Source organism: Capricornis sumatraensis, chromosome 3, assembly GCF_032405125.1.
Source record: "Capricornis sumatraensis isolate serow.1 chromosome 3, serow.2, whole genome shotgun sequence".
Classification (NCBI taxonomy): Eukaryota; Metazoa; Chordata; class Mammalia; order Artiodactyla; family Bovidae; genus Capricornis; species Capricornis sumatraensis.
In genome coordinates, this window is record NC_091071.1 from 81,105,526 (window position 1) to 81,130,418 (window position 24,893).

Genomic DNA, 24,893 nt, shown 5'->3' on the forward strand with positions numbered 1-24,893 from the left:
TCCAGCGTTTCTCATGATGTACTCTGCATATAAGTTAAATAAGCAGGGTGACAATAGACAGCCTTGACGTACTCCTTTCCCTATATGGAGCCAGTCTGTTGTTCCATGTCCAGTTCATACAGGTTTGTCAAGAGGCAGGTTAGGTGGTCTGGTATTCCCATGTCTTTCAGAATTTTCCAGTTTATTGTGATCCACACAGTCAAAGGCTTTGACATAGTCAATAAAGTAAAAGTAGATGTTTTTCTGGAACTCTCTTGCTTTTTTGATGATCCAGTGGATGTTGGCAATTTGATCTCTGGTTCCTCTGCCTTTTCTAAAACCAGCTTGAACATCTGGAAGTTCATGGTTTATGTATTGCTGAAGCCTGGCTTAGAGAATTTTGAGCATTACTTTACTAGAGTGTGAGATGAGTGCAACTGTGTGGTAGTTTGAGCATTCTTTGGCATTCCGTTTCTTTGGGAATGGAATGAAAAGTGACCTCTTCCAGTCCTGTGGCCACTGGCCACTGTTGAGTTTTCCAAATTTGCTGGCCTACTGAGTGCAGCACTTTCACAGCTTCATCTTTCAGGATTTGAAATAGCTCAATGGGAATTCCATCACCTTCACTAGCTTTGTTCGTAGTGGTGCTTCCTAGGGCCCACTTGACTTTACATTCCAGGATGTCTGGCTCTAGGTGAGTGATCACCCCATTGTGATTATCTGGGTTGCAAAGATCTTTTTTGTACAGTTCCTCTGTGTATTCTGCCACCTCTTAATACCTTCTGCTTCTGTTAGGTCCATACCATTTCTGTCCTTTATTGAACCCATCTTTTCATGAAGTATTTGCATGAAACATTTTTGCCCATCTTTGCATGGAATATGGCATTTCTTGTCTCACTAAAATTTTTAATGTTATGTCCAATTAATCTTTTTGCAATCATTATTTCAAGAGACTAAGAACATTCATATGAAATTAAGAAGTGGATGAAGAGCATGAAAAGACAACTTACAGAATGGGAGAAAATATTTGTGAATACACTTAAAAATCACTAAATTGTACACTTTAAATGGGCAAGTCATATGCTATCTGATTTATATCTCAATAAAACTATTATTTAATGAATGTTATCTACCAGACAATGCTTAATCATGGGAAATAATGTAATGCACAGTAATGAAAGTACAAGTCCAGAATAAAATGCTCTTCCTTGGTTCCTCATTTCCATGAATCAATACCTTATCTGAGATGACTGACAGTTCCTTCCTTGAAAATTTTTCATATCATAATCAACAACTAAAAACTCTGACCTCTTCTTTATATAGTCTTCTCTATCACTCACCATTCCCCCTTTTAGACTAAAATGCCAAGCACTGCTTCCTTTTCCATATGAACAAAACATTTATAGATTGACTGTGTTTCTTTGCGATCTCCCTGACACCCAAACAAGGGCCTAAGATTAACTTTCAGTTCAGTTCAGTTCAGTTGCTCAGTCGTGTCCGACTCTGCGACCCCATGAATTGCAGCACGCCAGGCCTCCCTGTCCATCACCAAATCCCGGAGTTCACTCAGACTCACGTCCATCAAGTCAGTGATGCCATCTAGCCATCTCATCCTCTGTCGTCCCCTTCTCCTCCTGCCCCCAATCCCTCCCAGCATCAGAGTCTTTTCCAATGAGTCAACTCTTCGCATGAGGCGGCCAAAATACTGGAGTTTCAGCTTTAGCATCATTCCTTCCAAAGAAATCCCAGGGCTGATCTCCTTCAGAATGGACTGGTTGGATCTCCTTGCAGTCCATGGAACTCCCAAGAGTCTTCTCCAACACCACAGTTCAAAAGCATCAATTCTTCGGTGCTCAGCTTTCTTCACAGTCCAACTCTCACATCCATACATGACCACTGGAAAAGCCATAGCCTTGACTAGACGGACCTTAGTTGGCAAAGTAATGTCTCTGCTTTTGAATACGCTATCTACATTGATCATAACTTTTCTTCCAAGGAGTAAGCATCTTTTAATTTCATGGCTGCAATCACCATCTGCAGTGATTTTGGAGCCCCAAAATATAGTCTGACACAGTTTCCACTGTTTTCCCATCTATTTCCCATGAAGTGATGGGACCAGATGCCATGATCTTCATTTTCTGAATGTTGAGCTTTAAGCCAACTTTTTCACTCTCCTCTTTCACTTTCATCAAGAGGCTTTTTAGTTCCTCTTCACTTGCTGCCGTAAGGGTAGATTAACTTTAGAATACTGCAAGGGCTTACAAATCTAACAGTTAACTCTGACCCACTCTCAGTATTTTATCTGTATTTTCCTGATTGCATTTAAAACTATTTTTATTTTCTTATCTGATTTTGTGTGCGTTATGTATGTATGTTTTTCCTTGGAAACTGTGTACTAGATAAACAAACCAAAGCAAACAAAAAAAGAAAAAGGTCAATGACAATTGGTTATTTTAACTGTTGAAAATTTATACTATGCAAAATATGCCATTGTACCGAGCTTTGTAACAGTTATAAACTAGAAAACGATGTAAAAACTAACCTAGAACTTCCATTAAATGCCTCTTTTATCATTTCATATTAAAAAAGCAATCTCTCCACAAAGCAAAAAGTGGGATTAGAGGTTGCTTAAATTAAATTACAGAAAAAAAAATAAAAGTAATAAAAATAATTATTCACAGAATACTCCCAAATTTTCACTTTTAACCATCACGTAAATTAAATTTTCTTTCCCAAAACATACAAAATTCTACCTACTGTTACCAAAGAGAGAAGATGATCATAGTTTTGCACCATTCAAATTGTAACAAAAATTTAAACATGGAGTAGCAGAAATATCAGTAAGGTTAATAACAGAGACAGCCCAGCTTAAAAATGGACAAGAACCAAAAGATATTTAGAAAATCAATTGTTCGGAATTTAGAACTTACATTTCCCAAAGATACAATGCCACCCAGAAGTCTTAGATTCTTCAGCTCAGGCACACTGTATACTAATTGTGTGGCTGGGAGAAACCAAATATTTATCCAGATTTCAGATCTTTATTTATGAAATGACACAACCATCTGTCCTTGTGTATTTAAGATTAAAAATGAAAAATGTTCTGCAAAATGTCAAACACTGTACAAATAAGGTATTTTCACATCATTCGATCCATAACATAAATGATCTACTATGCCATCACCTGACCCTCCTTTCTGAAGCTTCAGGTTCACTAAGTGCAGTAAAGAAAGGGAGTGTTATGCTGCAGACACTTTTGAGTCAGAAAATATCAACAAATAACCAAAAATGTTCCCTTTGATAGTCAAAGGTCTCTCATTCATTAAATACACATCTTGCTGAAAGATCATGTGATATATAATCTGATATTATACTGTCCCTTAATGATATTTATCATTTAAACCAATGGCAAAGTCAGGAAATGGTAACAGCAGCAATAACAATCATTATAACCAGTTAACATCTGAACTCTTACTAGGTTCCAGGCACTGTTGTTCTAAGTGCTTTACATGTAGTACTTCTTCCAATTAAAACAGTAACTGTATGAGAAAACCACCCTTATTATCATTTCACATAAGAGGAAACAGAAAACTACTTTACTCAGAATACAGGAATTTCAGTTTCTAAATAAAAACTAAAACAGCAAAGCAATCTGGAAATGTTCCTGTAACCCACTGGGGAAAAAAAGACCAAAAGCCACTTAAATAACTGAAAAACATTAAGGAAAACCCCAAAATTTACAAAACTGATTAATCTTATTGAGTCAATAAAACATTTACTTTAAAAAAAAATGTTTGCATTTGTTTAACTCCCACAATGAAAGCTTAGACGTTTGGAATAATCTATGACATTAGTTAGGAACAAGCTGAAAACTCTGGAAATAATATTTTAAAGGGATGTCAATAAGTTTTCTAATATATTCAAGACTTTTAGTCTTGTTTTACAGTCTGTGTTCCTCACTAATCATGAAAAACTGGACACAGATCAGCAGGCAAAATTTCCTCAAGACCGTATTAAAAAAAATCCCAATTCTGTGCTCTTAATAAGTCATAATGAGGGACTTCCCTGGTGGTCCAGTGGTTAAGAATCTACCTTGCAATGCAGGGGATGTGAGTTCAATCCCTGGTCAGGGAACAAAAATCCCACATGCCATGCAGCAACTAATTAAGCCCACCAGCCACAGCTACTGAGCTCGTTTACCACACCTAGAGAATCTGTGCGCCACAAGATCCCACATGATACAACGAACATCCTGCATGTCACAACTAAGACCTGACACAACCAAATAAATAAATATTGAAAAAAAAATTACAACCATTTAACCTACATTTCCAGCAGAATGAAAAACATGTGATTCTGGCAAGAATACTCTTGCCTAGCAACAGAGTAAAACAAATATATTGTCAAAACAACATTTAAAATAAGTATAAACAAACAGTACACACAACATTAGCAAGCTGGCAGTAAATATGGGCATTTTAGAGAAATTATCTTATTTCATTTGTATAACATGTTATTACTATGCAGAAATGCTTCTAAGTGACTTCTGTTAATAGAGTATACTGCATGATATATAAATATTAAGACATAAATAAACATTTCCACTAAAGGATTCTCTTCAGAGTCAGTTACCAAACATCAGACTTTTGCAAATCGTATGTGACTTAATCAGGTTTTCAGTCAATAATGCAATAAACTTAAATGTGATAGACAGGCAAGATAAACTGAATTAAACCTATAATCCATGACTACAGATTTATACCATTCAGACTACAACCATACAACTGGAGAAGGAAATGGCAACCCACTCCAGTATTCTTGCCTGGAGAATCCCAGAGACAGAGGAGTCTGGTGGGCTGCTGTCTATGGGGTCGCATAGAGTCGGACACGACTGAAGCGACTTAGCAGCAGCAGCAGCACTGTTACAACACTAATATGCTAGTTTTTTTTTTTTAAACTATTAGTCTTAATGAAAATTAGCTACATAAAAGGAACTTATGTCACTTTATGTAAATTATGAATCAATCAACTCATTACTAACCATAAAAACCCTGTAATTCATATAAAAGAATGTTAGTGATGTATCTTCATCAAAGAACAGGTTGTTAATTTAAATTGATACTTAAATGTTTTTAGGTTAATAGGTTTGCAAGTCTTCGGAAAGTATGAACATTTATATATGATCACAGTTCTTTATAAAAAATTTCTAAGTCCAAAAAGTTTGAAAAACATCAAGGTTTTGCTACTTAGTGTGGAACAGTCCCTCAGTGTGCAGAAATATATTAATGTTTTGATTACAGGATGCCTCAGATCCAGCTGAGGTGTTAAAAACACACTCTACTACTTTTCTGAAATCCAGAAAATAATACGGCTCCAAGGACTTTGAAAATGAGACTGTACGTACACATATTTCAAATTAAGATGTTACCTGATATTCAGAATCCAGTCTAAAGGAAGAGTCCCTTGAGTGATAGGTATCATTTAAATCACTTCCTCTGCTTCCAGACATCAACCTAGCACTTAAAGAGCTAGCGGGTTGAACAGAAATTCTTCTTGGAATCCTTGAAGGTTTAGACTCCATTCTTAAGGTTTCCTGTGAAATGCAAATTTTGATTACTGGCCTTTGGGAAAACACTCAAACCTCTGATTCTTAATCCTCTCCTTAAAGATCAGTTCAAAATCAAGAATTAGCCATGCAAATTAACTAAATCTGGTATAGTAAACTGTGAGACTACCATCACTCTCCTACAAGGCAGAGAGGTCTGAAGTTGATCAAAGATTCCCACTGTACATAAAATGAAGGAAACATGATAAAACTGGTGATGGAAAACCTCTGCTTATTCTTTCCAAATCCTGAACTCTTTCCTTACTCAATTTTAGCTCTACATAGAATCCCACAGGAATGAGCCTTTGACTCTTGCTATATCTGTTCAGTTCAGTCGCTCAGTCGTGTCCGACTCTCTGCAACCCCATGAATCGCAGCACGCCAGGCCTCCCTGCCCACCACCAACTCCCAGAGTTCACCGAAACCCATGTCCATTGAGTCAGTGATGCCATCCAAACATCTCATTCTCTGTTGTCCCCTTCTCCTCCTGCCCTTGATCTTTCCCAGCATCAGGGTCTTTCCAAATGAGTCAGCTCTTCACATCAAGTGGCCAAAGTACTGGAGTTGCAGCTTTAGCATCAGTCCTTCCAATGAACACCCAGGGCTGATCTCCTTTAGGATGGACTGGTTGGATCTCCTTGCAGTCCAAAGGACTCGCAAGAGTCTTCTCCAACACCACAGTTCAAAATCAATTCTTTGGTGCTCAGCTTTCTTCACAGTCCAACTCTCACATCCATACATGACCACTGGAAACACCATAGCCTTGACTAGACGAAACTTTGTTCACCAAGTAATGTCTCTGCTTTTTAATATGCTGTCTAGGTTTGTCATAATTTCCTTCCAAGGAGTAAGTATCTTTTAATTTCATGGCTGCAGTCACCATCTGCAGTGATTTTGGAGCTCAAAAAAATAAAGTCAGCCACTGTTTCCCCATCTATTTGCCATGAAATGATGGGACCAGATGCCATGATCTTAGTTTTCTGAATGTTGAGCTTTAAGCCAACTTTCTCACTCTCCTCTTTTACTTTCATCAAGAGGCTCTCTAGATCTTCACTTTCTGCCATAAGGGTGGTATCATCTGCATATCTGAGGTTATTGATATTTCTCCTGGCAATCTCGATTCCAGCTTGTGCTTCCTCCAGCCCAGCGTTTCTCATGATGTACTCTACATAGAAGTTAAATAGGCAGAGTGACAATATACAGTCTTGATGTACTTCTTTCCCTATTTGGAACCAGTCTGTTGTTTCATGTCCAGTTCTAACTGTTGCTTCCTGACCTGCATACAGGTTTTTCAAGAGGCAGGTCAGGTGGTCTGGTATTCCCATCTCTTGAAGAATTTTCTACAGTTTATTGTCATCCACACAGTCAAAGGCTTTGACATTGTCAATAAAGTAGAAGTAGATGTTTTTCTGGAACTCTCTTGCTTTTTTGATGATCCAGTGGATGTTGGCAATTTGATCGCTGGTTCCTCTGCCTTTTTTAAAACCAGCTTGAACATTCGGAAGTTTACAATTCATGTATTGCTGAAACCTGGCTTGGAGAATTTTGAGGACTACTTTACTTGCATGTGAGATTAGTGTTCAATACTCATACTGTAAGCATTAGCTATACTGTAGTATTTGTATACTCCTTAACACAGTATGCTCTCACAGGACTTTGTACATGCCTGCAAAGTCTATATATTCCCCATTCAATTACTGAGCAGAGCCTTAAAACAAGATCAAGTGTGCTTCTACTTTGCACACACTTTTATTAACACATCATACTACATGCTGTAATTTGTTTTCCTGCCTCCCCTTCTCAAAAGTGAGAAAAATTTAAGTTTTTTAGGCTAAACATTCCTAAACACATGCCAAGGGTCATCATTAGTTTATTTGCCAACATTTGTTGGATCATCAGAAAAGCAAGAGAGTTCCAGAAAAGCATCTATTTCTGCTTTATTGACTATGCCAAAGCCTTTGACCATGTGGATCACAATAAGCTGTAGAACATTATTAAAGAGATGGGAATACCAGACCACCTGACCTGCCTCCTGAGATGCAGATCAAGAAGCAACAGTTAGAACTGGACATGGAACAACAGACTGGTTCCAAATCAGGAAAGGAGTACGTCAAGGCTATATATTGTCACCCTGCTTATTTAACTTACATGCAGAGTACATCATGAGAAACACTGGGCTGGAAGAAGCACAAGCTGGAATCAAGATTGCCGGGAGAAATACCAATAATCTCAGATACGCAGATGACACTACCCTTATGGCAGAAAGTGAAGAACTAAAGAGCCTCTTGATGAAAAGTGAAAGAGGAGAGTGAAAAAGTTAGCTTTAAACTCAACATTCAGAAAACTAAGATCATGGCATCTGGTCCCATCACTTCATGGGAAATAGATGAGAAATTGATGTGGAAACAATGGAAACAGTGAGACTTTATTTTTGGGGCCTCCAAAATCACTGCAGATGGTGATTGCAGCCATGAAATTAAAAGACGCTTGCTCCTTGGAAGAAAAGCTATGACCAACCTAGACAACATATTAGAAAGCTGAGACATTACTTTGCGAACAAAGGTCCATCTAGTCCAAGCTACGGTTTTTTTCAGTAGTCATGTATGGATGGGAGAGTTGGACTATAAAGAAAGCTGAGTGCCAAAAACTTGATGCTTTTGAACTGTTGTGCTGGAGAAGACTCTTGAGGGTTCCTTGGACTGCAAGGAGATATACCAGTCAATCCTAAAGGAAATCAGTCCTGAATAGTCACTGGAAAGACTGATGCTAAAGCTGAAATTCCAATACTTTGGCCACCTGATGGGAAGAACGGACTCCTTGAAAAAGACCCTGATGCTGGGAAAGATTGAGAGGAGGAAGAGAAAGGGACAACAAAGGATGAAATGGTTGGATGGCATCACCGACTCAATGGACATCAGTTTGAGCAAGCTCTGAGAGTTGGTGATGGACAAGGAAGCCTGGCGTGCTGCAGTCCATAGGGTCGCAAAGAGCTGGACACAACTGAGCCACTGAACTGAACTGATATAAATGGATTCTTACAACATGTACTCTTTTTCTGTCTGGCTTCATTTGCTTAACACTATATTTGTGAGATTAATTCATTCTGTGGTTTATGTAACATTCCACTGTATCAATACACCCAATTTATTTGTCTTTTCTACTGTGGGTGAACACTGGATTGTTTCCAGTTTTAGGCTATTACAAGTAAGTGCAACTAAGAAAACATTTTATGAAGTAAAAAAAGAAAAAAAAACTTGTACAGTTTTTCTTGGAAAAACATTTACAACGCACACCCTGTGAACAACTGAGATGACACCAGCCATGAGAGTAAAATGAGAAGGGCAAAAGAAAGTAACAGTAAAAAGAAATCACAATAATGTCTTCAACTTGTCCCAGTTACCACTTTCAAAGTCAAAAATCATTCCCATATTTTTCTGGCAGTGGACTGAAATTAATGTGCTTTACTTGCCTGATATGCAGCCTAAATAGTAATATCTGCTGTATTAAAACATTCAAATCTAAACATTTAAGTTAAAAATACCTAATTCACTTTCAATTCATTAACTTATCAACTAAGTTTTAGATCAATCATATGGCTCTACCTTAAAAGTTACTACAAAAGACTATCTATCTGCCAAAAAACATGGTTATCAACCAATGAGGGAAAAGAGGATAAAGAGAGCTAAGACATCAACAAAATAAAAGGTCTATACTACAGTAGGAGATATACAACACACATGAAAAAGATAAAAACACAAGCCCAGTATCAATTAGAATTATTCATCTAAGAGTATCTAGTTGAGGAACCAGAGAAAAAGCTATACTTTGGAACATGATTAAATCAAAGATAGCTTATCAGAAAAGATCAGTTTTGAAGTCCCAGTTAAAGGTTATCTTTATGAGGTTATCTTTATGTACCTATTTTGGTCCTTTTTTCCAAAACCCCTGTAAAATGACAGTTGATGAATCCAAAAGCTTAAACTATGAAAAGAATAGGAGAAAGGATCATAAAAGGCAAGAGATTTCAATGTAATTTGGAAAATCAAAAAAAGTTGGAGGAGAGGTAGAATAATTCAGGAGAGGATAATATTTCCTAAGCATTTTTACAGAAAGGTAGGAACTGGAAGCAGAGCAGTAAGCCGTAGCATCCTAGAAAGAATCATTGTCTGGAGATACAAGATACCATAATAAAGGGATAATGCATGGAGTTGCATGCATTAAAATTAAAATCTGTACTTGAAGCAGTAAAACCTCCAGTTCTTCCCACAGCTCCATTCTTTCAAAAAATAGGGTATTTATTCTTTGGAGAATAAGGAACTCCCTTGTAAAACACCAACCCTTCCCCCAATGTACAACCACCTCTGCAAAGGTTAAGTATAAGGAATAAAAGAAAATCTACATACTCAAAAGTTGAGACCCCAAACCTCTCTCTTTTCTGATGCTTTGTCTACAATGCTGTCAGAAAACCAAACAAAAATACCAGACACTTCTGGATACTGCTATTTGGAATGCTTTCAATTACAAAGCTAGCTTGTCATTTGACCATCCAACCCAAAGTGAAGTCCACTAGTAACCATGAATTTCTAATCACTTTTTTTAGTGCTTCCCTCTAATAGACAAACACCAAGGATCACTATGTATCCAAAAAGAAAGCCCAAAATAAACAACAAAAAAGGAACTCAGAGGAAATCTGGGGAAAGAAGCTAATAAATTACTATTCTCAAAAGGAGCAAAAGATATTCATTATTAAGAATGGATGCTTCAGAAAGCAACCAGTATAATGAACAGCTTATGGAAATCCAAAATGCTATAGACTTAAAAAAAATAGCTATACACTTAAAAAAAAAAACAGATATGTGATACACTGAAATAAATCCAACACAAGAGTTGGGAGTAAATTGAGGACACCTCCCAAAGCAGAAAATGTAACTCAAAAAACACAGAACTGTCTAGGGGAGTTACTGATCATTTGACTGTAAGCATGGTTATAGAGAGAAACAAAGAAAATGGAGTAGAAAAAATTACCAAAACATTGAAAAAAACTTCTAGAACTGAAGGACATATATCTCCACAATGAAAGCGGTCAAGTGAAGCTGGCAGGATCAAAGAATGAAGACCAACACTAAGCACCATTTATCATCTTGAAATTTCAGAACACCAGAAATAAAGATACTATAATTTACCAGAATGGAAAAATGGGTCAAATACAAAAGAAATCAGAATGGCTTCTTAATTACAACTTTAAAAACTCTGAGGATGATAAAACAATGCCTGTAGTACTAAAAAAAATTTGCACTGAACCCCAATCTAGAAACTAAATATGAGGTGGAGAAAATAATATTCAGACATGACAGATTTTTTAAAACAATCAAAAGACAAAACTATAGGAAGTTAGTTAAATGAAAAGGAGGTCCTAGGAAAACCAGCATGTAAAGAATTAAAAGAATCAGACACAGAACCTAGGAGACAGGGTTCTTTGATGGCTCAGTGGTAAAGAATCTGCCTGCAATGCAGCAGGCACAGGAGATGCTGGTTTGATCCCTGGATCGGGAAGATTCCCTGGAGAGGAAATGACAACACTCTAGTATTCTTACCAGGAAAATCCCATGAACAGAGAAGCCTGGTGGGCTATAGATCATGGGATCACAAAGAGGCGGACATGACTGAGCACCCTTCACACACACGTATATATATATAAAGCACACTGAAAAATCATGAACACATCATTTAGAAATATGAAGGTAATTCCTAAAACAGCTAAAAGTTAAGGATAGCTACCTATGGAAAGTGGACTGGGAAAGAGGTAAACGGTGAGGCAAAGGATTGCTGCTTTTCTTTTAAGCAGGATGACCATATTTCCTGGTTTGCTGAGACCAGTTTCAGTTTATGGCAAGAAAAGTCCTAGTCTGTGCTCATTATCCGTGGGCAATTATTAATAGTACCTGTGTTGTCTCTCAAAAGTGGCCTGGTTTGGATGATAAAGCATACAGTCACCTAATGTAAATCTTTCCTACCTTTAGCTTTTTATAAACTCTATATATCCATATAAATATTTGTATTTAAAAAGTGAATTATGAGTAATAGAAAGAATACTAATGGTTAGGGACACACAAAAGCCCATGAAAGATTTAACAAGTAGCAAATTTGTAATTTTATCAAGAAGACTATAAAAATATTAAACAAGGGACTATATTTGTTGAGGATTTTAAATGGGAAATATGTTTTTAAAAAGATACAGGCCTACTGTTGGTTCTTTAACAATAATCCTTCTTAATCATACTTCTCATGGTTTACTTTGATTGTATCTATACTCACTTCTTACCTGCAGACTTACTTGCAGAATAAAACTAACCTAGTAGGAAATTTCTAAAAACAAAGCTCCTAGGAGAAGGCAAAGAGGCAGAGTCCTCCGAGAGCTGTAATTTATACTGCATAAACTATTTTTGGAACCTCCTCTACATAAATTGATTGAATTTTGACAATGTAGGTGTTACCAGAAAACTTACATAATTTGATTGTGTAAGTTGTAGGTCAAAAGCACAAAAAATAGTAAAAAATAAAATGTGCAGTCCTTGAAAAACTTCTATCAGACCAGTTACAAGGTACTATGAGGCATCTTCTCAAGTTCATTCATTCATTCATTCAAGTAGTTTTTCACACGCTTACACGTGCTGCTACTGCTAAGTCACTTCAGTTGTGTCCAACTCTGTGTGACCCCATAGATGGCGGCCCACCAGGCTCCCCCGTCCCTGGGATTCTCCAGGCAAGAACACTGGAGTGGGTTGCCATTTCCTTCTCCAATGCATCAAAGTGAAAAGTGAAAGTGAAGTTGCTCAGTCGTGTCCGACTAGTAGTGACCCCATGGACTGCAGCCTGCCAGGCTCCTCTGTCCATGGGATTTTCCAGGCAAGAGTACTGGAGCGGGGTGCCACTGCCTTCTCTGTACACATGCTAGTATAAATTAATACTAAGCAAAGGGATGGAGAGAGGGGACAACACTGAACCTAGTGAGATAATATAAAGAAACTGTGGTCTAGGAGAGAACAAACTACATAAATAGCGATATAACTTAAACAGCTATAAATGCTCTAACAGAAAGAATATAAGCCAATCAAGCTGGAAAAAAGTATCCTGAAGCTCAATGCTTTCATCCAAGACTAAAAAAGTAAAGCACAAAAAGTTGCATATGTATACTCTTTCCTCAGTGGTCAATATATAATGGCCTCTTACTTTCCTTCTGTCACTACACGTGCGTGCTAAGTCGTGTCTCTTTGCAACCCTACAGACTATTGCCCTCAAGGCTCCTCTGTCCATGGGATTCTCCAGGAAAGAATACTCAGTGGGTTGCCATGCCCTCCTCCAGGGAACCTTTCCGACTCAGGGACAGAACCTGCGTCTCTTACGTCTCCTGCGTCGGCAAGCAGGTTCTTTACTACCAGCGCCACCTCGGAAGCCCTTGCCACTATGCAGTTTCTTTAAATATATATTTTTTTCAGTTTGATTCCAGAGTTGGTTAGTTGAGGTCTTTTTCTTTCTGGTGACAAGATAAAAACATCAGCAGGGCTAATTTTACAAATGTATGACCACTTACGCAAACACATGAGGCCCTGTGTTTCATTAAAAGCTCCACTACTGACATCTGAAAATCATTAATACTTGAGAATTTGAACTTGTATCTTATAAGTCAAGTCAGATAGCATAGTGGAGCACAAGCTTGAGCAGAAGCGGTATGTGCCTGTCTGCCATGCCTTGCCACTCAATCTGTATTTAGCACTCACTGCTATGAAGCTTCGATCATTAACAAACACACTTCAATTTTTACTCTGAGTCGCACTCATATCCTAGGCATCTGGATCAAGTGGACTTGGGTGCTCATGTTCCGTGTCAACACATCTATCTCTGAGTAAGATGAGGCACTGACTGTTTCAAGAGGTCTTATTTTTCATTCAGAACTTGCTTCAATTTCAAATGCAGAAAGAATGAAACACAAAGTCATAAAAATCTTATGATCAATATTTTATATTTTTACTGTATTGAACTTTTCAACTTGTAAGATTCTCTGAAGTTGGTATTTAACTGCTAGTTTACCCAACTAGTCTTAATGTGACTTTTAAGTGTTCCCTTACTTTCAAGCATTTTAAAAGAGTAACTGGCGTAAGGAACAGTAGTGGAAAACAAATATTTATATCAACTCCGAAATTTATGTAGTCAGTCTGTCATCTCATAAACCTGTGACTTGTTAACTACTACTAAAAAAAACTGACAATATTTTAAACAGGTATTTTCATTCAGCTAGGCTTCATAGGAAATCTCTGTAGAGCTCTTTAAGAACAAGTTCATGTTTCTGGTGGCTGATTTTAACATTATAGGGCTTCCTTTGTGGTTCAGCTGGTAAAGAATCCACCTGCAATGCCAGAGACCTGGGTTCAATTCTTGGGTTGGAAAGATCCCCTGGAGAAGGGAAAGACTACCCACTCAGGTATTCTGGCCTGCAGAATTCCATGGACTGTATAGTCCATGGGGTCGCAGAGTTGGACGCAACTGAGAGACTTTCACTTAACACTATAAAGGAATTTTAGACAAAAAACAGTTTCTCCTACCTATAAACAGTACAATTCAACTCTAGTCTATGGAAATAATCTTAAAAACTATTTTAGACTAGGTAAAAAGCCTCAAAGAATTCTGTCATTATCTGACATGCAAAATTGTGTGCCCAAAGTCACCTGCAAGTTAACAAGATCTCAGTCACATGCTAAATGCAACTGAAAACTTATCACACAACTTTTGGTAAAATACAAATTTAAACTAAATTTTTATGTTTTTCAGCAAGACTTTACATGAATGAGACCTACTCTTAAGTATACCAACGTTTGTCTCTAATAATAGCACAAAAGGCCTTGTCTAAAGGGAATCTGTCATTAATCCAGACATTTTCTCACTTCTATTTCATCTTACTAGTAATGACACCACTCCCCAATCAGATTTTCAACTGTTCTCTACTACCTTAAAAATGAAGTCTAAACTCTTTACCCCCGTATCCAGAATTCTAACCCATCTTTTCCACTTAACTTTCAAATTGTTGTTGTTAAGTCACTATGTCCAACTCTTTTGCCATCCCATGGATTGCAGCCTGGCAGGCTTCTCTGTCCATGGGATTTCCCAGGCAAGAATACTCGAGTGGGATGCCATTTCCGTCTCTACCGGATCTTCCCAACCCAGGGATGGAATCTGCATCTGAACATTAGCAAGGCGGATTCTTTACCGCTGAGCCACCAGAGAACTACCACCTTAAAATAATGCAGGAGACCGGGGTTCGATCCCTGGGTTGGGAGGTTCCCTTGGAGAAGGAAATGGCAACCCACTCCAGTACTCTTGCCTGGAAAATCCCATGGACGAATGGAGGAGCCTGGTAGGCTACAGTCCACGGGGTCGCAAAGAGTCAGACATGACTGAGCGACTTCATTTTCTTTCTTTCTTTCTAGTTCACCCTGGTGGAGAGGAGGTGAAAGGGGTCCGGGAAAAGGACATAAATCTTGGGACAGCCCCACCTCTGAGGATCAGGCACTTAGAGGCTGCCTAAACTCAAGAAGGATGCATAAAACTAAGAACACCTCCTTTCCCATGGACTTTCCTCCAAGTATCTAAGAAGGTATAGCAGTTTACTGTTTAGGGAGTTACAACAGCCTTCGAGTTGTAGGCCTCTCTGTAGTGCAGATACACAGGGCCTACAGAAGTTGAGGTTAGTGAAAGAATACTGAAATAAATGCTCTAGCACTCCAGCTTCACACTGAGCACCATGCAGAAGCAGTCAAAGAATACTCTGAAAAGTATACAAAGCAGTAGTAACATTCAAACCCAGCTGCACTACAGACTAAACCAACTCAATCTACCACACTAACAGTCTGACAAGATATGGCCATATCCAGGCATAAAAATTACGACCTCAGTCTCCACTGTTCTTTCGTTTGCAACATTTCACCATCAATCAAAAATTATAAGACACAAAACTACAAGGAACCAACACAACACTGGAAAACAATTATCCTCCAATTAAAAATAAATTTTAAAAACAAGGAAAAAAGTTCATCATCAAGAGATATCAATCAACAGAACCAGATGAATAAATGGCTCTAACGTTAGCAAACTGGGAAACTGATGCATTTATCAGTAGCCTATGCAAAACTGAGAAAACCAGAGAACTGGGAAACAGGCTAGAGGAAAACTATCCAGAATGAAGGATGGAAAAACAGATGATGGCAAATACCAGAGAGGGTTTAAGAGAAACTGAGGAAAGAGTAAGAAAGTCTACTGTGCTTTTAGTTAGTTACAGAAGAAAAGAACTAGAGCACAAAAAATGTGAAGAGAAATTGGCTCAATTGATTTAACAGATGAATCTGCTTGTAAAGGAATCTCTCAAATAACATGCATCCTTTCCCATTACTCTATAGATCACTGTGTTCCATTCTTAATAGTCTTGTTCAGCATGTCATGAGTCACATAGTAATCATAAACCAAATGATGAGACTAACAAAAAGGCCCCAACTCCACTCATACTAACAGCCTATACCTAAGACACTCTCTTTACTTAAAATGTATATATTAATAAAGGCAATTTTTTCAAAACAGTAAACAGGATAAAAGCAAGATAAACAAAGTGCTGCCCAATTTTCAGCATATGCACCAACTTCTACTTGTAAATACAATATTTGCGACCACAAGCTTTGAAGTCTGTCCCTTACTTGGTGTGACTCTGGGCTTGATATCACTAATGCTTTATTTTTTTCACCTACAAAATGGGAATAACAATAGTACCAATTTTACAAATGTATCATGAGCTTTACTGGCACACTGTATATAGTTAGTAAGTAGCTAGTATTAAGCAATACCATCAGATGGTAAAAAATTTTCATATAAACAGCTTTAGTAGGCATTACTTTGGGCCTCCCCAGGGGCTCAGTGGTAAAGAATCTGCCTGAATGCAGGAGATGCAGGTTTGATCCCTGGCTCAGGAAGATCCCCCGGAGGAGGAAATGGCAACTCACTCCAGAATTCTTGCTGGGAAAATCCCATGGGGAGAGGAGCCTGGCTGGCTGTGATCCATGGGGTCGCAAAGACTCAGACATGACTGAGGGGCTGAACAGGTATTACTTTAGCTTTTTCATTATTTGAAATTTGTCTTTAACACAGAGTAGAAAGATTTTTTAAAGTCATTCAGATTTTGGTACCAGAGGATATAACTTATGTACCTTACTTATATTAAGCAAATGCATACAAAATTGGGGAAAAAATAGATATTATTAACATTTTACTTTATGTCTGGGAGGGTTTTGCTTTTAATTTTTTCAAAATGTTTTTACTCTAACTTTGATAATTAAGGGAAACAGTTCCTGGCAGATGAAAAGATATTTTTTTATCTTACATTACAATAAAATCTATAAAGAACTCCTAAAAATAATTTCCTTTCTAAATTGCAGCACTGCTGGTTTATACCCCTTAGTATCTATACACCACAAAAGTAGCAGCAAATTCTGGTAAATAAGAAATGGAAAATAAGGTCAAAATCACTTTGCAAAATGGAGTTTAGATTATCTGAGTAGGCCTTAAAATTTTTATTTTTACTATGAGCAAACTTCAAACATACACAAAAATCAAGACAATAATAAACCTCCACATGCCAAACAACAGTCTTCAACAATTATCAATATTTGACTATTTCACCACCCTCTATTTTAAAGCAAATTCCAGTCATGATATCTTTAAGAATGTCTGTTCTCAATAAAATATTCTAAGCCATCTGTGGTAAATTACAAAGCACGACTACAAAATACCCATGGCCCTTCGCACTAATGGTGCTGATCTGCCTGGGGAGAGGATGGAATCTATTTCCCCACCCCTTGAATGTGGGTTACCTTGTGAAATTTGTTTTGACTAAGAAAGTATTAGTCATTCATCCATGACTGATTCTTTGCAACCCCATGGATGCCCATTGCCTGAATTCCTCTGTCCATGGAATTCTCCAGGCAAGAATACTGGAGTGGGTAGCCATTCTCTTCCCCAGGGGATCTTCCGCACCCAGGGATGGGGCCCTTGTCTCCCGTACTGCAGGCAGATTCTCTACCGTCTTAGCCACCAGGAAGTAATGTGACACTGTATGATTTCCAAGGTTATAAGAAGTCTTATAGCTCCCATTTTCACTCTCCTCAAATGCGGTTTTGGAACCCTCATGCCACAAAAGCCCACAGTGAGCAAAGCCTAAACATTAACCAACACCAAGTGCCTGAAATGTAAGGGACACCTGCCATCTTGGACCTGCTGGCCTTAAAAATCTTGCATGAGTGAATCCAGACAAAACCAACAGAACTACCCAACAGGCACAAAGAACTGTAATAAGACTGTAAATACTAGTTTTATTCCAGAGGGTTCTGAGGTGGTGTGTTATGTAACAATACAGCAAAGCTTCGTAACTTATTCCTTTTCCTACAATTATCATCATGCACCTAGTCTCATGAAAAATCTAATCATTTCAGGGTCTAACTAAGACTTTTTCTTAAAATCCAGGGGAGTTACAGTCATTGAATTACCAAAAGCACAACAGTACTCTGCAATGAATTCCTGGCATGAAGATCAGAGTTATTACAGAAAATACCAATGCATTTCAACAGCCAACAGTCTCCCAGAAATATAAACATAGTTAAAAACCTCTACATGGTATATAGCCTTTGTTTAAAACATCTGCTTCCGAGGAAAATTTGCATTCTATTGATATTAGTGAACATGGAGACATAAAATCTAGGGGTAGTCACAAGGAAAACACTATGAAAGCACAGAAGTTTGGGGTCTTTAAAAAAATTCCTCTTGATTTTCAGCTGACAGGTATTTAACACACACAGATACACCTAAGTCTTAACAAATAACCAGAAAAAAGTTAAACATCTTCATGAGAAAATGTTAGGTCTACGTTACAATACTTGGAAATAATCTGTCCTCCTTTGAAGTGTATTTAATTTTGTCAAATTTCAACATTCACTGAGTAACTGGAAACTATTTTAGAGTTATTCTGAAACTGGCAAACATAACACTAAAGTGAAATGATCATAACAAAGAGATGAAAACTAGTTTTGAAGTTTCAAGATTTCTCTTCTTAAAGCTGTTGACTAAAGGGTGTATACCAGCAGGTAATTTCAAAACCAGGCGTTTGACTTATCTAGTCTAACCAGTAGAGCCAGAGAAATACTTTTGAGAACAAGAAAAACCAGCTTTGACATCAGGAGTTCAGACCAAAGAAAAGTTAAAAATTAAGATCATGAAAAGTAACCCAGCCAACTCTCAAATTATAACTTTACCCTGCTCCCCCTCTTCAGCTTCATCTTATGACTATTTTTTGTAGAATAACAACTATGAGAAAATAAACTATTTCCCTATAATCCTGCTTCATTGAATTCAAGGAGATCTTAGTAAGAACTCAAAATCTTTACTCATTTTAAATTGTAATTATACTAATGTGATCAGTTTTTGACTCAGTTACTAAACAGCTAAAAGGTTCACTAGTTAAGTTCGTTGGTTAAAAATGAGTATTGCTACAAGGCTATGCATTTCACTTATGCATTTCCCACTGTTCTTTATTACTAACACAATTATTTGTAGTAACAGAAGGATGTATCAAGAAAAATAATTTAAAGTCATTCCTTATTTGGCTTAGGGACACAAGAGCTCTTTAATCCCAAAAGCATAGAGCACTAACTTTCTAAAACAGTACAGGTCTTTTCCTGTCATGCTCTAACCTTCCACTCAACTGTTTCAGCTATGGAGAACAAACTGTACATTCCTAAAACAAACCGTGATACCATGACTTACAGGTTCCTTACCAAACTTTTAACCATCCTTCACATCTCAGCTCCAGTAATACTTCCTATAAACATTTCCCCCAAGATTAAACACTGTTCTCAGTGCTCCCACAATAGGACCATGTTTCAATACTTATATTAAGATAATAGTAATTGTTTACACATTAGTCTAAATGTATAATTATTTGTAATGGCTCAGACAGTAAAGAATCTGCCTGCAATGCGGGAGACCAGAGTTTGATCCCTGGGTCGGGAAGATCCCCTCGAGAAGGAAATGGTAATCTACTCTAGTATGCTTGCCTGGAAAATCCCATGGACAGAGGAGCCTGGCAGACTACAGTCCATGGAGTCGCAAAGAGTTGGACACAACTGAGTGACTTCACTTCTTCATACATTAGTTTGATGATTCAACTGTGAGCTGTGCAAGGCAGACGCTGTGTCAAGCTTCTTGTAAAGCCCTAATCTAGAATCTAGTAGCTAAAATACAACAATCAAAAATTGTTTTACATTTCTTGATAGTTTTGAACTACTTAAAATTATTTTCCTGAAATTAAGTGGGCAACTCTTGAACATATATCAGATGAAGAGTTGTGTGAAATGGATATGTAGCTGATTAAAAATTGGAGCCATGGATGTCTTTTTATAGTCAAGCTGATTATCTTACATCTTCGCATAGAACATGTGTGTGTGCCTATATAGGGAATCTTTGTGCTTTATCTGGGAATATTAAGCTCTCTTGCCAATGTGGTAGAAACAGAAATTACCTATACTTAAGGAAGGAATCTTTAACCATCCTTTTTCCAGACCTCTGACCCACCATGCAGCTTCAAAAAAAAAAGACTCAGGACTATACTTACCGACCATGCTGACATTACATCTGTCGTATGATTTAGGGCACAGAAAAAGTTGTAAAAAGTTCTTATCTAAAGTAAGAACTTTTAGTAGTAGAGAACTTTTATAAATATAATTATTGTGAGAAGCATTCAGTACCCTATGAGGAACATCTTGCAGGTACAGTAAAATTTGAAAAATCCATGAATAAAAACTAGACTTTGGTATGAATTCCAATTGTTTACATTTATCAAAAGTTCACTCTGCAAGTATTATGTCCCCCAGCGTGTTGACTGCTACACACACTACTAAATTTAATTTAATCCTCACTTCAACTCTAGGAAGGTTAAATAATTCTGGCGAAATCAAGACTCAAACCCATATGTCGGTCCCTAATGCCTCCCGTGTCACTGCTGTTTCACAAATGCTGTAGAGCTGTGAATGAAATACTGACCCCATTTCTGAAACACAATTTTATTTCATGAAAAACAACAACAACGTATATGTATGCCTTTTAAACAACGGTATAGCGTTTGATTTTCAAATCTAAAATTCATATTTAACTTCATCTCTTAGTTCCGGACAGAAACAGATTAACGCAAGAAAAAGGGAGATTTTAAAATTCCTTTAATAATGAAAAATACCTAAAATATCCTACAAAATCGAAAAAAATAGTCTTAGGAATGCAATTTCACTTCGCACTTTGCTCTTAATAGCGCCAAACGACACCAGTTGTGATCAATTTATCAGTATTACCAAGACAGAGATGTTCCTTGTATATTTACATCTGCTCGCAGGAAAAGAGAATTACAGTATTTTTGGCGTGCGTACACATTCTTTACTACGCAGTTTCCTTAAAGTGAGGGAGTATTGTATTCAACTACTAGTGCCTTCCTTTTACTTCTTACGCCAACAGGTACGTTGTTAAACATATCACCACCTATTTCTATTTGAAGAACATACAGTATACTACAATACTAAAGAAATCCCAAAGTATCACGATACTCAAGACCTGGGATGATCAACGAGCAAATCTTTACCCTTACATAAAGGGCTGGCAATGTTCCTTCAATTCGAGGTTGGTCTGGCAAAGCCCTAAATCTCCCCGCCTTTAACACCTCGATCATTAAATACCTCACTCGTGACACTCCCTGCCCGTGAGGTTCCGGAGGACCGTCTGTACCCCGATCGAAGAGAAGTCTGCCAAAGGCCAAAATCAGGGCTCAAGCCCCTTCCCCTAGGCCGCCACACGTCCACAAGGAAGACGCACGGCCTGCCCCCGCCGCCCGTCACAAACCCTACCACGGAACGAAAGGCCACCGGCACAGAAGGCCTGCGCCCGGCTCGCCTTAGCACCCGCGGTCCCGGATCAAGCGCCCGCACCCGGATACTGAAAGGAAGGAAGGGGCCTCGATGTCCCCAGCCCAGCACTTCGTTTCCTCCCCTCCCCCACCCGCGGCCTCGATTGGAACCACCTCCCCGAGAGCCAGAAACCCGAGGTCCGCAGTTTACTCCCCCTGCCCCGACCTGGCACTGAACAGGGTTTGTCCCGCTCCCAGCGATCACACCGCCGCCTTCCTCTTCGGAGTTCTAGGCCTCTACCTGAGGCAGAACAGCAGACCACGAAGCACAATGGCGTCCGCCCAGCTCCCGGATCCGGCGCAGAACCAGCCTCCACCGTTAAATGCCCCTCCCTTCTCCTCTCCGCGACTTCGCGGACTCCCCCGAGTTCTCGCGAGATTGGTGGAGCTACGCGGACCCGAGAGCTGCGGGCGGGCTCGACGTACCCCACCGCGGGGTGGTGCTCTGACTGCGGCAACCGTTGAAGGGCTGCCCCCGGGGAGGCAGCGAGGCGCCACCGGTAAGCGGCTGCGGCTGATCGGCCGGCGGGCTGGCGACTGGGCCGGCGAGTTTGCGTGCATTGGGAGCGGGGCACTGGAGGCCCGGCCCTGGTCGGCCGCCCTCGCCTGGCTGGTGAAGGGCTCATATCCAGCCCTGTTGCTGCCCAGCGCCCGAGTCCGCGCCACAGGATATTGGCCCCTTCGGCAAACCTGCGGGGCCCACTGCTTGAAATACCGCCCCCCCCCTTTTTTTTTTCCTTTTGCGCTGGGTGAGTGGCGCAGTGAATGTTTATTGACTTGAATCAAACACTGCCTTTCCGACCTCCCCTCCTCCCATTCCCTGTCACCCTATGTGATGGCAGCGAGCCCTCCCCTTCAAGGGTCGGAGCCGATTCGTCCCAGACCATTCGTTCCTTGTAGTAGTTCAGTGTTGGTAGTAGTGTATTTCTGCAGTCATGTCTTTTAAAATCGTGGCACTAATCTTTGGTAGTGTAGCTACAGATTTTGTGGTAAAAATGCATCCACTTAGAAAGAGGGAGGAAAATTGTGTGATAAATGGTCTGATGAGAATGAGACGAAACTTAAAAAAAAAAAAACTGTAAATGTGGTAAACCAAGATGTTAGAATACTAAGGGAGTAGATTAGAGGGAAAAACCACCATTTCTGTGGATTTAGGTGATATGTGGCTTTTGAATAAGGTATCAAACATGTAAGTTACTCACCCGTAAAAATAAGTTATTGAAACTTGGAGGCATACTGATGACATTTGTAAACTGACTTATTTTATTGGTTTGCTTAAGGAATTTATTGGATACAAATGATTTCAATAAATGAAGTGTGAAGTTTATGTGTATTTCTTTGTCATTTTATCTGGAGGGTGTGCACTAATCAGTATCATCTCTGTTTCACTTAGTGTTAGAGACTAACAGACTGTCCATGGTTCACTAACATAAATTGTAAAATATTAAAGATTATTATTGTTTAAAGTTGGTACATAAGTGCCAGTCTAACTTTTTAAAATGTGATTTGAAGATTAACTACCTGATGTGGCATAAAGTGAACAGAGACTAAGTTTGAGAAAATTTATTTGCCTTGTATAGAAAACTTTTTCTTCCTCCAACCTCTTTTGTACCTGTAGCATTACAGTTATGGGTATACACATCCTGAAGCACCGTACTGCATAAGTTCAAACCCAACCCTGCCTTGCCCCACCTTTGTGATCTTGAGCGATTCTGTTGTTGTTGTTGTTGTTGGTTTTTGGTCTGCTGGGCATGTGGGATCTAAGTTTCCCAACCAAGGATCAAACCTGCACCTCTTCTATTGGAAGCAGAGTCTTTAACCATTGGACTGCCAAAGAAGTCCTTGAGCATTTAAATCTTTAACTTAGTCACTAAGCCCTGTCCTACTGTTTACTATCCCATGGACTGTAGCTCGCCAGACTCCTCTGTCCATGGGATTTCCTAGATAAGAATACTGGAGTGGGTTGCCATTTCCTGCTCCAAGGGATCTTCCCCACCCAGGGATGGAACCCAGGTCTCCTTCATTGCAGGCAGATTATTTACTGTCTGTAAAATGAAGAATACCCACTGTGTTTTTAAAAGGATTAAATGAGATAATGCCTCAGTTCCTAGAACATAGCATTCCATAATTGTTAGCTATTACATTCCATGTCTAAATCACTACTAACATTATCTTTCTGGGGCTTATTACGTAGGTCCCTTAAACATCTTCTGAGGTACATTCTACACTAGAAGGATTGACTACCATTTTCCTGAGCTATGGCAGTCAGACCTGGTAGAGGTAACTTCTCTACAGAAACCCCAAACCTGTCAAGAATGGTTCAGGTTTTGGCAGACTGTGACTTCATCCCTACCCAGCCCTGATAATATCAGAAGAGGTGAGTGTGGCACCAATTTCTTAGGCTAAGCAGACCTTCCAAATTAGTGTCTTGTTGATGCTAGTAAATAAAGACCACTAGTAAGCATTTTTTTTGTTTAAGAATTGTTAGTTCATACTGTTTTTTAATGTACTTTCTCTGATTTGTTTCCAGATAATTCTCATTATCAAACAATAATTATTGAGATTTTTTACATTAAAGACAATTTGATAGAGATTGTAGATACAAATAGAGTGACTATATTTTCTGAACTTAAAATCAGGACCAATGCTTTGACAGGGAAATTGTTTGAAATTAGAACTTTTCTGACCAATTTAGACCCCATGATTGTCTTTTTTTGCACAGATTTCCCCCTTTTGACCTTTCTTTGCCGAACTTTTTATCCTTATGATCAACTCTGATACCTTATGATCAACTCTAATAACTTTTTGTATATAAATATCTTTGTTTACCACTTGCCAAATCAACCCATTAATTTCCGTTTTTGAACTTGGCTTCTTCTTTAAATTATGGTCTTCTTTACTTTTATTAATTTATCCGCTTTTACTTTATAAATTTGTCTATCATTTGGTCATGGTCATAACAATTCTCTGCTCTTATGCTTGAATATTTCTTCAACTACCTGATAGGTTAGAATTCTCTTTCAGATACTGAATTTTAAAGTTTCTGTTTTCCCCGTATCATTCACAACCTAACCTTCCAAGAATCTTTTCTATGGTAAGGGCAATTTTATAGATATTCTCCACTTTGCATAAATGATGTGATCTTGAAAAGATGTGGTTATATATATTTACTTTTTTAAAATCAACTTATTTTTAAATGTAGTCATTGGTTAAACTTTTGTGGAACAGCAGATAATACCTAGGATCCTCTTATTCAGGGTGGGAGGGGGAGTG

General features: G+C 38.6%; 1 protein-coding gene across 3 annotated transcripts in view; it reads right to left on the bottom strand.

The window, feature by feature from the left end:
* MARCHF7 (membrane associated ring-CH-type finger 7) overlaps positions 1–21,904 on the bottom strand; it is a 47,703-nt gene extending 25,799 nt beyond the window's left edge. For 2 of the 3 annotated variants that reach the window (XM_068967878.1, XM_068967877.1), the window contains exons 1-2: positions 21,787–21,904; positions 5,408–5,572 (exon numbers count right to left, since the gene is read on the bottom strand). In XM_068967878.1, coding sequence (XP_068823979.1) covers positions 5,408–5,560 — 153 coding nt within the window. In that variant the 5' untranslated portion in view covers positions 5,561–5,572; positions 21,787–21,904. Of the gene's footprint in view, positions 1–2,736; positions 2,776–5,407; positions 5,573–21,786 lie in introns of those variants that run through there. The other variant, XM_068967879.1, reaches the window with a different exon arrangement.
* Between the last annotated feature and the right edge of the window lie 2,989 nt (positions 21,905–24,893).